This window comes from Scyliorhinus canicula, chromosome 5 (genome assembly GCF_902713615.1).
Source record: "Scyliorhinus canicula chromosome 5, sScyCan1.1, whole genome shotgun sequence".
In the NCBI taxonomy this organism is placed as follows: Eukaryota; Metazoa; Chordata; class Chondrichthyes; order Carcharhiniformes; family Scyliorhinidae; genus Scyliorhinus; species Scyliorhinus canicula.
In genome coordinates, this window is record NC_052150.1 from 199,819,818 (window position 1) to 199,833,389 (window position 13,572).

Here is a 13,572-nt window from a genome sequence, read left to right on the forward strand (position 1 = left end):
CACCCGGAGAAAACCCATGCAGACACAGGAGAACGTACAAACTCGCACATACTCACCCAAGACTAGAATTGAACCTGGATCCCTGGCGCAGTGAGGCAGCAGTGCAGTCAGTGCAAACGTAGGCATTTCCAATAGTCTCCAGCTAGTAGTGCCGAGAGGAGAATCCTTCTTAGTCTCCTGAGGTCCCCAGCATCATATTTGCCAGTCTTCAACCAATTCGATTCACTCTACGTGATATCAAGTAATGGCTGAAGGCACTGGATACTGCAAAGGCTATGGGTCCTGGCAAAATTCCGGCAATAACACAAGACTTGTGCTCCAGAACTTAGAAGCTGCTCCAGTATAGCTCCCGCCACTTGCATCTAGAAGACAATGTGTAATTTTCTGTTCATTTGTGGGCATCTCTGATAGGGTCAGCATTTATTGTCCATCCCTGAGGGCATTAAGAGTCAAGCACATTGTTATGGATCTGGTGACACATGTACGCCAGACCAGATAAGGGGAACAGATTTCCTTCCCGAAAGGACATCAGTGAATCAGATGGGTTTTTACAACAATCAACAATGGTTTTATGATCATTATTAGATTTTTATTGAATTCATATTTCATCATCTGTTATGATGTAATTTAATCCGGGTCTCCAGAGCCAGTACACTTTGTCTCTGGATTACTAGTCCAGTGACAATGCCAGTACACCAATGTCTCCCCATTCCAAGATATGTCCTGTACACACAAAGCAGGTTAATTACCACCATCAGTCTACCATCTATCATCAGTAAAGTGATTGAAGGAGTCATCAGCAGTTCTATCAAGCAGCACTCAGCAATAACCTACTCACTGATGCTCATTTTGAGTTTGGTCAGGGTCACTCAGCTCCAGGACTCATTACAGCCTTGGTTCATACATGGACAAAAGAGCTGAACTTCAGAGGTGAGGTGAGAGTGACTGCCTTTGACATCAAGGCAGGATTTGACCATGTGTGGCATCAAGTTGCCCGTGCAAAACTGGAGTCGATGGAAGTCGCGTAAAACTCTCTGCTGGTTGAAGTCATATATAGCACAATGGAAGATCGTTGTGGTAGTTGGACGTCGATCATCTCAGTTCCTGGACATCACTGCAGGAGTTCCTAGGCCCAAACATCTTGAACTGCTTTATCAATGATTTTCTAATGGGTTGTTTGCCACTCATTGCACATCATTGCACAATGTTCAGCACCATTCATGACTGCACACATACTGAAGCAGTCCATGTCCAAATGCAGCAAGACCTGGTGAATATTCTGGCTTGGGCTGACATGATGAGTAACATCATGCAACAAGTGCCAGGCAAAGACCATCTCCAACAAGAGAGAATCTAACCATTGTCCCTTAACATTCAATGGCATGAGTATTGCTGAAACCCCTAATATCAACATCCTGGCAGTTACAATTGACCAGAAACTGAACTGGACTAGCCTTATGAATACAGTGGCTACAAGAATACTCTCCACAACTCCCAACAAAAATCAAGAAGCTCAATGCCATCCAGGACAAAGCAGCTTGCTTGATTGATACCTCATCCATAAACATTCACACACTTCACCAATGAACAGTGACAACAGTGTCCTACCATCTACAAGTTGCATTGCAGGAACCTACCAAGGCTCCTTAATCAGTGCCTTCCAAAGCCATGACTGTTGCCATCCAAAAGGACAGGGCAACTAATGCGTGGGAACACCACCACTTGAGCGTTCCCCCCCAAGTCACTCCCATCCTGACTTGGAAGTATATTGCTGTCACTCAAGTCAAAATTAGCGATCTCCCTCCCAAACTGCACTGCGGGTGTACCCATACCACTTGGTCTGCATATGTTCAAGAACAGTAAGAAGTCTTACAACACCAGGTTAGAGTCCAACAGGTTTGTTTCGAATCACTAGCTTTTGGAGCACTGCTCCTTCCTTCACCTGAGGAAGGTGCAGTGCTCGGAAAGCTAGTGATTCGAAACAAACCTGTTGGACTTTAACCTGGTGTTGTAAGACTTCTTACTGTGCTCACCCCCGTCCAACGCCGGCATCTCCACATTATGTTCACGAAGGCAGCACATTGGTTAGCACTGTTGCCTCAGTGCCAGGGACCCGTGTTCCATTCTGGCTTTGGGTGACTTTGATGAGTTTGCATGTTCTTCCTGTGTCTGCAAGGGTTTCCTTTGTGTGCTCCAGTTTCTTCGCACAGTCCATATTGGTGCAGGTTAGGTTGGGATTGGCATTGCTGAATTGTCCCAAAGTGTTCAGGGATGTGCAGATAAGGTTACAGCGTTAAAGGGTTAGGGTGGGGTGGACGAGGAGTGGACCTCAGTCGAGGGCTCTTTCGAGGGCTGGTGGATGCTCTGCAAGCCGAATGGCCGCCTCCTTTGCTGTAGGGATTCTAAGGCAGGTATGGTCAATGAATGCTGGAGTAGCCAGTAGTGCCCACATCCTGTGAATGAATACATTTGAATCGTGTTTCCCCTTTATGCCAAGCATCACTTTCCGATAAATCATCACCATGTTAAGCCGCAGAGCAGTCCATTTGACCACAACTGAAATCAGTGTGTCAGAAGTTGTTCGGATTAAAGTGAATTGAATATTGAGTATTTGTACCAAGAAATGTTTTTTTGGGGGAGGGGGGGTAATTCTTTTTTCGGGGGGGCTTGGGCAGTGGAGAGGAAAAATTAATGTTTGAATGACAGAGCATCCCACATAGATTGTGTACACCATAATCAACCAGCTAACTTTTTTTCCCTCCCCAGGAGGTAGAAGCACTCTTCAAAGGAGAGAATTTTCCGAAGTTCATGAGTTGTGAGTTTGCCTACAATGACAACTGGTTTATCACCTTTGAATCAGAGGCTGATGCACAACAGGTAAAGCCAAGTCTTCTTGCCAAGATTTTGTAAACTTCTTTTGGCAGTTCAATTACATGTTGTTTTGGACATTGACTTTTATAAGAGTCTTTTAAACTTGGATTTTGTCTGACCAATTGCATTTTCAGTTCTGGGATCTGGGTTCAGAATGAGCCGAGAATTAAGGTGTAGTCACCTGTGCTTTGTTGAGATGACTATTTAGAATAGATTGGGTCATTTTGATGCAAGTCTGCAGCCCAACAATCGAGAGAGAATTCAAAGAATGGTGGCTGTGAAAAGTAGGAACAGGGTGATACTCAACAAGTGCAGTAGAGGGTGCTCTTTGGGCTGAAACAGATTATTACTTTGCATCAAAGTAGTCAATGTATTTTATGTTGACATTGGGTGCTTGAAATGAAATTCCTTCAATTTCCTGGAAATAACGCCCCTAATATGCATAAAAAGGAAGACCAAATTGTTAGTATCCACTTTGTTCGTAAATATAATTACAAAACCGTTTGTCACTTACTGTTCACAACAGTGAGTAACGTCCAGAATAAGCAGCCTGCATACATAATGATTTTTATTATGTTCTAATAATGTTTCCACCTGTGCCATTTATAAGGAGTTTTCTAATAATTAGTTCAATTTTGTAATGTCCCAATTTCAAATATTAAATAAAACTATGGAAACGGAGTTAATACCTGAGCGAGGACCCAGGAATGATTCTGACTGAATTACTTTTAGCAGAGTATGCTGAGCTTGTTTTTGGTTCAAGTCCAGCCTTCGGTGACTGTGTAGAATTTGCACATTCTCCCTGTGTCTGCGTGGGTTTCCTCCAGATGCTCTGGTTTCCTCCCACAGCCCAAGATGTGCAGGTTAGGTGGATTTTTAAAAAATATATAAATTTAGCGTACCCAATTCATTTTTCCAATTCAGGCAATTTAACGTGACCAATCCACCTACCCTGCATATCTTTGGGTTGTGGGGGGCGAGACCCCACGCAATCACAGGGAGAATGTGCAAACTCCACACGGACAGTGACCCAGAGCCGGGATCGAACCTGGGACCTCAGAGCCGTGAGGCAGCAGGGCTAATCCACTGTGCCACCGTGCTGCCCACACAGGTTAGGCGTATTGACCATGCTAACTTTTTGCAGGTTAGGTGGATTGGCCATGCTAAATTGTTCCTTGGTGTTCAAAAAATTAGGGGGATTGGGTGGGGGCATGGGCCTAGTTAGGTTGCTCTTTTGGAGGGTAGGTGCAGACTCGATAGGCCGAATGGCCTCCTTCTGCATTGTAGGGATTCTATGATTCACTTCAACTTGCCAATGTTCCTTCAACATCAACAGCACCGTGCTAACTTATGACCTCTCCCATGCAGAAGGACGAGGGCAGCAGACACATGGGAAGTTCCCCTCCAAGTCTCTCACCGTGGTGACTTGGGACTGTGAACCAGTAATAGTGAAGGGACGATGGTCCTGTTGGAACTCCTTCCCTGGCAGCACTGGTGGGTGTACCCACACCACAAGTATCACATGTATTGCAAGCAGTTCGTCACCACCATAGCAAGGGCAGTTATGGAATGGATAGGCAATAGATGGTGGCCGTACCAATAATACTCATACCCTTCAAATAATTAACAAAAAAAAATCACTGGCTAGCAATGCTCTCAGCAGTATTTTTATATGCATAAAAAAGCTGTTTCCATTAAGTGTGATCAATATCTTGAGTTTGTGGCCGCCCTGCTAACATTACGTGGAGTAGTATTCCCACAATCTCACTGACATTTTAACAAAAGATTTGTAGACACGTCTAGTTTATTCTTGTACTGTGCACCACATTTATAGTGTTCGAAAATGATTGGCCAGTTTATTACTTATTAACTTGTTTTGGTCAGGCTTACAGATACCTTCGAGAAGAAGTGAAAACGTTCCAGGGGAAGCCTATAAAGGTAAAAGTTGAATAATACTTGAATATTGATTTGGTTTTCTTGGTTATTTCATTCAGTGGTGTAGTGCAAGTCTCAAGTTGAATGGATTTTTTTTTGTACCAGGCAAGGATTAAAGCAAAGCCAATGGCTATCAACACTTTTCTACCAAAGAATGGTTACAGACCTCTTGATATGAACCTATACACTCAGCAGAGGTACACGTCGTTTTATGTGCCTCCGATATACAGCCCCCAACAGCAGTTTCCACTTTATAGCCTCCTTACTCCTCAGTCTTGGTCAACAACCCACAGCTACCTGGATCCTACATTGGTAAGTGTGAAGTTCTTATGATTGATCTATTCATCACTTGCAAGTTGGTCTTTATTATGTTCATAGTATGCAAATTGTGACCTTTTTAGAATTCCTGAGTTTATTGTGCCTTTTTATTTGACCAAAGATATTAAAAACCTATAATGGAATTATTCTTTCAAAATGCAGCCACTGATTTCTGCTTTTACAAACATCTGCTTCATAGTAACTACTGAAGAATATTAAAACTACTTTACCGTTGAAACTTTCTGTAGGAAGACAGGGCATCTCAATTAGTTTTTGTGCAGAATTGATCCATCATCCATTGAGGATATTGCATTCATTTTGACTTGAGTTTATATTCTGGGTGAAAATAGTTTCGTCTTTCAGTTTCATATGTCCTATAATTCACTAGCTAGAGGGGGGAAATTTGCTTTTAGCACCTGTGATGTAAACGATTTTAATTTTTTAAAAAATAATTTAAAAATTCTCTTGTTTAGCGCTCTCATTCAATGCAGCATTTCTTCACATTGTGTATGTGGCCTCCATCCAAATGTCTGACGATTCAGCTCTGAACCAGACACTGACAAGTACATGGGAGAGTCATTCTGGGAGAGGCACATAACTGGGTGTCTCCGTTAGCTGTCTGACTCGAGCTTGGGAATCCATGAGGAGGGAAATGAATGAAATGCACATGTGAACCATCAAACAGCGGTATATTGGTACACAAATATATTGGAATATGCTTCGGACTTTCCTACAGTGCACATGTTACATATTTACGTTGACAGTTGTGACTTAAGATTTTGAGCCAAAAAGTTTAGGCATGCTTACTAACTTGAATCTTTTGAGAGCTGCTACCAGCTTTAATTTCTTTGGTTTGGTAATTTTTGCTTTGCACCCAGCACGGAAGCATTGGGATTTGGTTTTTGGGGGCAAGGTCTTGAGCAATCTTTGGCCAGTTTCCCACGTTACAGTGGTGAGTGTGAAATCTTTTTTTTTTTTAAATAATTTTTATTGGAATTTTTTACAGAAAATATAACAACAAACAATAAAACACCATAATAACTGTAACACCCCCAAGACCGTATCAGCGCATGTATCCCCTTCCCCCCCCCCCCCCCCCCTCCCCCCGGTTGCTGCTGCTGCTGACCCAGTACCCTATCGTTGAGCCAGAAAGTCGAGGAAAGGTTGCCACCGCCTAAAGAACCCTTGTACCGATCCTCTCAGGGCGAATTTGACCTTCTCTAGCTTAATAAAACCCGCCATGTCATTGATCCAGGTCTCCACGCTTGAGGGCCTCGCATCCTTCCACTGTAGCAAGATCCTCCGCCGGGCTACTAGGGACGCAAAGGCCAGCACACCGGCCTCTTTCGCCTCCTGCATTCCCGGCTCCACCCCAACCCCAAAAATTGAGAGTCCCCAGCCTGGCTTGACCCTGGATCCCACCACCCTCGACACCGTCCCCGCCACCCTCTTCCAGAACTTCTCCAGTGCCGGGCATGCCCAGAACATATGGGCATGGTTCGCTGAACTCCCCTAACACCTGACACACCTGTCTTCGTCCCCAAAGAACTTACTCATCCTAGGCCCGGACATGTGGGCCCGGTGCAGCACCTTGAATTGGATGAGGCTAAACCGCGCACATGAGGAGGAAGAGTTAACCCTCTCCAGGGCATCAGCCCATGTCCCATCTTCGACCTGTTCCCCCAGTTCCCCCTCCCACTTAGCTTTCAGCTCCTCTACTGACGCCTCCTCCACCTCCTGCATTACTTTGTAGATATCCGATATCTTCCCCTCCCCGACCCAGACCCCCGAAAGCACCCTGTCACTCACCCCCCTCGCGGGAAGCGAAGGGAATCCCTCCACCTGCCGCCTAGCAAACGCCTTTACCTGCAAATACCTGAACATGTTCCCCGGGGGGAGCCCAAATTTCTACTCCAACTCTCCCAGGCTCGCAAACCTCCCATCAATGAACAGGTCCCTCAGCTGTCTGATGCCCACTCTGTGCCAACCCTGGAACCCCCCATCAATGTTCCCCGGGACGAACCGATGGTTCCCCCTTAACGGAGCCTCCATCGAGCCCCCCACTTCCCCCCTATGTCGCCTCCACTGCCCCCAAATCTTGAGGGTAGCCGCTACCACCGGACTCGTGGTATACCTCGTAGAAGGGAGCGGCCACTGCGCCGTTACCAGGGCCCCCAGGCTTGTATCTCCACAGGACGCTCTCTCCATCAGTTTCCATGTTGCCCCCTCCCCCTCCATCACCCACTTGCGCACCATTGACTCATTGGCCGCCCAATAATACCCCGAGAGATTGGGTAACGCCAGCCCCCCACCATCTCTACCCTGCTCCAAGAAGACCCTCTTCACTCTCGGGGTCCCATGCACCCAAACAAAGCTCATGATGCTGCTAGTCACCCTCCTAAAAAAGGCCCTAGGGATAAAGATGGGCAAACACTGAAAGAGGAACAAGAACCTCGGGAGAACCGTCATTTTGACGGACTGCACTCTACCCGCCAGCGATAGCGGCACCATGTCCCACCTTTTGAATTCTTCCTCCATCTGCTCCACAAGCCTGGTAAAATTAAGCTTATGGAGAGTCCCCCAACTCCTGGCCACCTGCACCCCCAGGTATCTGAAACTCCACTGCCCTCTTAAACGGGAGCCTCCCAATTCCCTCCTCCTGATCACCCGGGTGTACAACAAATACCTCACTCTTGCCTAGATTTAACTTGTAGCCCAAGAAGCTCCCAAACTTAGCCAACAGCGCCATCACCCCCGGCATTCCCCCCTCTGGGTCCGGCACATACAACAGCAGGTCGTCCGCATACAGCGATAGCCTATGTTCTTCCCCACCCCGCACCAGGCCCCTCCACCTCCCCGACTCCCTCAGTGCCAAAGCCAGAGGTTCTATCGCCAGTGCAAAAAGCAAGGGGGACAGGAGGCACCCCTGCCTGGTACTCTGAAGTACTCTGATCTCCTTCCATTGGTAACTACATTCGCCATCGGGGCCTCATAGAGCAACCTCACCCATTTGATGAACCCCTCCCCGAATCCGAACCGCTCCAGCACCTCCCACAGGTCCCCCCACTCAACTCTATCAAACGCCTTCTCTGCATCCAGCGCCACCACTAACTCCGCCTCCCCCTCCGGCATCATAATAACATTTAACAATCTCCGCACATTCGTGTTGAGCTGCCGTCCCTTGACAAATCCTGTCTGATCCTCGTATATCACCCCTGGCACACAGTCCTCTATCCTGGTGGCCAGGATCTTCGCCAGCAACTTGGCGTCAACATTGAGGAACGACATTGGCCTGTATGATCCACACTGCAAGGGGGTCCTTATCCCGCTTCAGGATCAGAGAGATCAGCGCCCGTGACATCGTCGGGGGCAAAGCCCCCCTCCCATGCCTCATTGAAGGCTCGCACCAACAGGGGGCCCACCAGATCCGCATACTTTTTATAAAATTCCACCGGGAACCCATCCGGCCCCGGCGCCTTACCTGACTGCATTTGACCAATCCCCCTAACTAGCTCCTCCAACTCTATCGGCGCCCCCAGCCCCTCCACCAGCTCCTCTTGCACCTTTGGGAAACGTAGCTTATTCATGAAGCTCTCCTCTCCACCACCACCCCCCTCCTGTCGGTGGTTCCGACCGGTACAGTTCCTCGTAGAAGTCCCTAAAGACCCCGTTCACCTCTGCCCCCTTCTGCACCACATTCCCACCCTTCTCCATCACTCCACCAATTTCCCGAGCTGCATTTCGCCTACGGAGCTGATGTGCCAACATCCTGCTCGCCTTCTCCCCATACTCATATACCACGCCTTGCGCCCTCCTCCACTGTGCCTCCGCCGTTCTGGTGGTCAACAAGTCGCATTTGGCCTGCAAACTACGCCGTTCCCCCAGCAACCCCTCCTCCGGTGTCTCCGCGTACCTCCTATCCACATCCAGGAGCTACCCCACCAGTCTCTCCCTCTCCCTCCTTTCCCTATGGGCCCAGATGGAAATCAGCTCCCCCCCCGGATCACTGCTTTCAGAGCCTCCCAGACCATGCCCACCCGGACTTCCCCCATGTTGTTGGTCTCAAGATACCCCTCAATACTTCCCCGGACCCTCCTACACACCTCCTCATCAGCCAGCATCCCCACATCCAGGCGCCACAGCGGGCGCTGGCCCCGCGCCTCCCCCATCTCCAGATCGACCCAGTGCGGAGCATGGTCTGAAATTGCTATGGCCGAATACTCGGCATCCTGCACCTTCGGGATCAATCCCCTGCTCAGGACGAAAAAATCTATTCTGGAGTAAACCCTATGGACATGGGAGAAGAAGGAATACTCCCGTACCCTCTGCCTCCCAAACCTCCAGGGATCCACCCCTCCCATTTGATCCATAAACCCCCTCAGCACCTTGGCCGCCACCGGTCTCCTACCCGTCCTTGAACTGGACCAGTCCAGTGGGGGATCTAGCACTGTGTTGAAATCTCCCCCCATGATCAGGCCCCCTGCCTCCAGGTCCGGAATGCGGCCCAACATGCGCCTCATAAAGCCAGCATCATCCCAATTCGGGGCATATACATTAACCAGCACCACCTTCTCTCCCTGCAGCCTACCCTTCACCATAATATATCTGCCCTCCTTGTCCGACATCACCTCAGACGCCTCGAACGCCACCCTCTTCCCCACCAGAATCTCCACCCCCCGGTTCTTCGCGTCCAATCCTGAGTGATAAACCTGCCCCACCCACCCCTTCCTCAGACAAACCTGGTCCGCCACCTTCAGGTGGGTCTCCTGGAGCATAGCCACGTCCGCCTTCAGCCCCTTCAGATGAGAAAATACCCTAGTTCTCTTAACCGGCCCATTCAGCCCCCTCACGTTCCAGGTGATCAGCCGGATCAGAGGGCAACCCGCCCCCCTCCCCCGCCGGCTAGCCATAGCTTATTGACTGCTCGCCCCAGGCCAACTCGCCCCGCCCGACCCGTTCCCCATGACGATAACGCCTCTCCTCTACCCCCCCCCCCCGGCCCACACCAGCTCCTTCCTGGCCATTCCAGCAGCAACCCGGTATCCCCTCCACCACCACCACCCCCCAGGCTAGGACCCCTCCTAGCCGCGACAAACCCTCCATGGTACTTCCCGTGAGTCAGCTGTCTTCTGCTGACCCCGGCAACTCCCGCCAAAACCCGGCCCATCCCGACATGGGGTCATCCCCCCTCCTGCCACTCCTCCTTGGCACCGCTTCAGCGTGGGAAAAAAACCAGTAGAGGCCACGCCTCCACCGCCAGCTCCATCCTGCCCCGCAGCACGAGAAACCAGAGGAAAGCCCGCGCTTTCACACTGCCCCACCCCAACCTTCTGACGCAGCCCCCCCCAAATTCCAGCTCTCTACCCCCCCCCCCCCCCCCCCCCCCCCCCCCCCCCCGCCGCCCAAGCCCCGTACAGAAGAGAAAAAAACAAAAAACAAACCCCCAGCATTCCCTACATAACCCAAAACCATACCCAACAGACCCACCCGGAAACAGAGCAAAAAACCAGCATAAAAAAACACATGTCAAAGTTACAAAAACAGCAACGACCATAGTGCACCGGACCCCGCAGCCCCCAGACCCTAGTTCGAGTCCAGCTTCTCCGCCTGTACAAAGGCCCACGCCTCCTCCGGGGACTCGAAGTAGTGGTGCCGGTCCTTATATGTCACCCACAGACGCGCAGGCTGCACATTCCAAATTTGACCTGCTTGGCATGCAGCACCGCCTTCGTCCGGTTAAACCCGGCCCGCCGCTTAGCCACCTCCGCACTCCAGTCTTGGTAGATTCGCACTACCGAATTCTCCCACTTGCTGCTCCTCTCTTTCTTGGCCCAGCGCAGCACACACTCCCGGTCACTGAATCGATGAAACCGCACCAGCACCGCCCTCGGGGGCTCATTTGCCTTAGGCCTCCTGGCCAGCACTCTGTGGGCTCCCTCAAGCTCCCGGGGCAAATGGAAGGACCCCGCTCCCATCAACGAGCTCAGCATCGTGGTCACATAGATCCGACCCCTCCGCCCGGCCCAGGATCCTCAAATTCTTTCGCCTTGTGCGAACGTCCAGCTTCTCCAAGCGGTCTTGCCACTTTTTGTGAAGTGCCTCGTGCAACTCGCTTTCCCCACGAGGACCACGGCCGCCTCCTCCCGCTCATCGGCCTGCTGCTGCAACTCCCGAATGGCCACCCCCTGGGCCGTCTGGGTCTCAAGCAGCTTGTTGGTAGTCGCATTCAGGGAGTCCAGCAACTCCGCCTTCAGCTCCGCAAAACAGCGCAGAAGAGCAGCTTGCTGCTCCTGCGCCCGTTTCCACCAGTCCTCGGGTGCTCCGCCGGCTGCCATTTTGTCCTCCTTCCCCCGCTTTTTCTGGGGAGCTGCTGCAGCCTTTTCTTTTGCCTCACTCCGGGTAAGCACCATAAATTTCAGGGAATGTTCCTCCAAACACCTTCCCCCACCGGGAATCGTCGAAACAGCGCCGTTTGGGGCCCTAAAATAGGCCCGAAATTCCTTTAATAGCGGGAGCTGCCGAACGTGCGGCTTAGCTCCGCAACCGGAAGTCGTGAGTGTGAAATCTGAGTATTTCAGTTGTTTTTGCTGTTATGGTAGAAAAAGCTCTTAATTTACAAGTTTCTGTAGAATTGTGCATTGGCAGTAGTGGGTACCAAGCAGCTCGCTGTGTATGAGATCTAAGAAGATGCCCCTGCACTGGATGAGGATTTAAAACTAGGATAATCTTCAAGTTAATTTCACTTTGTAATTTGCTAAACATCTTTAGGACTGCTAGAATGAGGGACAAGTATTGACTGACTTGTTCAGTTGTTTGTCCACCGCTGCAGAAGTTGGCAGATGCACATCACGTTGGACATTGAAGATGTAATAGCCCAGTCAGAATGCTGTAGATTTTATTGTGTGGTCTGAAAGGACAACTTGATGCATAGTACAAAGACAGCCAACTTAGCTATTAATTAGAGGCTTGAAGAATCGGGAAAATGTATATTTCTGTTTGTATCTTAGAAGACTTAAGTAGAATACATGATGTACTTTTGTTTTGTTGTAGGGAATGGGCTCAAGTGAGTTTATTTTGTTTGTCTTTGATCTGTCAACCCCAGTGTTTTGAAAATTCACTTACAGGATGTGGGCATCGCTGGTTAGGACAGATTTGTTGCCCATCCCTAGTTGCCCTTGTGGTGGTGAATTGTCGTCTTGAACTGTTGCAATCCCTGAGGTTTAGGTACACCCACAGTGCTGTTAGGGATTTCCAGGATTTTAACCCAGGTGGTCGGGTTCCCAGGTCGCTGTTGCTGCTCTTGTCCTAGATGGCAGAGGTTGTGGGTTTGGAAGGTGCTGCCTAAGGAACCGGAGCGAGTTCCTGCTGTGCATCTTGCAAATGTTTCACGTCTGTCACTGTTTGTCAGTGGAAGGATTTAATTTTTGTGGGAGGGGGAGCAATCAAGCGGGCTGCTTTGTCCTGGATGGTGTCGACCTTCTGGAATGTTGGAGCTGCACTCAGCCAGACTATTGGAGAGTATTTTATTGCACTCTGGACTTTGTGCCTTTGTAGGTGGTGGACAGGCTTTGGGGGAGTTTGAATATGAGTTACTCACCACAGGATTCTAGCCTTTGACCAGCTATGCTGGCCACAGTATTAATATGGCTAGTTCGGTTTCTGATCAGTGGTAACCCTCCCCGGATGTTGATTGTGAGGGATTCAGCGATGGTAGTGCCAATTAATGCCAAGGGGCGATGGTTAGATTCTCTCTTGTAGGAGATGATCATTGCCTGGCACTTGTATGACTCAAATGTAACTTGCCACTTGTCAGCCCAAGCCTGGATATTGTCCAGGTCTTGCTGCGTTTGGACACGGAATACTTCATTGTCGTCTGAAGAGTCGTGGATAAAGCGAACATACCCACTTCTGACCTTATGATGGAAGGGAGGTCATTGATGTAGCAGCTGAAGATGGTTGGGCCTTGGACACAACCCTGAGGAACTCCTGCAGTGATCGTCCTGGACCTGAGATGATTGACTCCAGTCACCACAACCATCTTTGTTTGTGCCAGATATGACTCCAAGCTGTGGAGATTTCCCCTGATTTCCATTGACTCCAATTTTAGCAAGGGCTCCTTGATGCCATATCTGTCGAATGCTGCCTTGATATCAAGGGCAGTTACACTCATCTCACCTCTATCATTCAGCTCTGTTTGAAACAAGGCTGTAATGAGGTCAGGAGCTGAGTGACCCTGGTGGAAACCAATGCGAACGTCCGTGAGCAGGTTATTGCTGAGTAAATACCACTTGATAGCAGTTGATGACTCCCTCCATCACTGCTGATGATGGAGAATAGACTGATAGGGCTGTAATTGGCTAGCTGGCATTTGTCCTGTTTCTTGAGTACAGGACTGTCATGTGAGATGGGGGTTTATAAAATGGGTGTAGTGGATGTACCTTTAAGGAA

The 13,572-nt window shown here is 49.5% G+C and overlaps 1 protein-coding gene across 2 annotated transcripts in view; it reads left to right on the top strand.

The window, feature by feature from the left end:
• larp4b (La ribonucleoprotein 4B) overlaps positions 1 to 13,572 on the top strand; it is a 154,710-nt gene that overhangs the window by 68,304 nt on the left and 72,834 nt on the right. For both annotated transcript variants that reach the window (XM_038798334.1, XM_038798335.1), the window contains exons 8-10: positions 2,767 to 2,877; positions 4,756 to 4,809; positions 4,912 to 5,118. In XM_038798334.1, the coding sequence (XP_038654262.1) occupies positions 2,767 to 2,877; positions 4,756 to 4,809; positions 4,912 to 5,118 (372 nt within the window). The remainder of the gene's footprint in view (positions 1 to 2,766; positions 2,878 to 4,755; positions 4,810 to 4,911; positions 5,119 to 13,572) is intronic.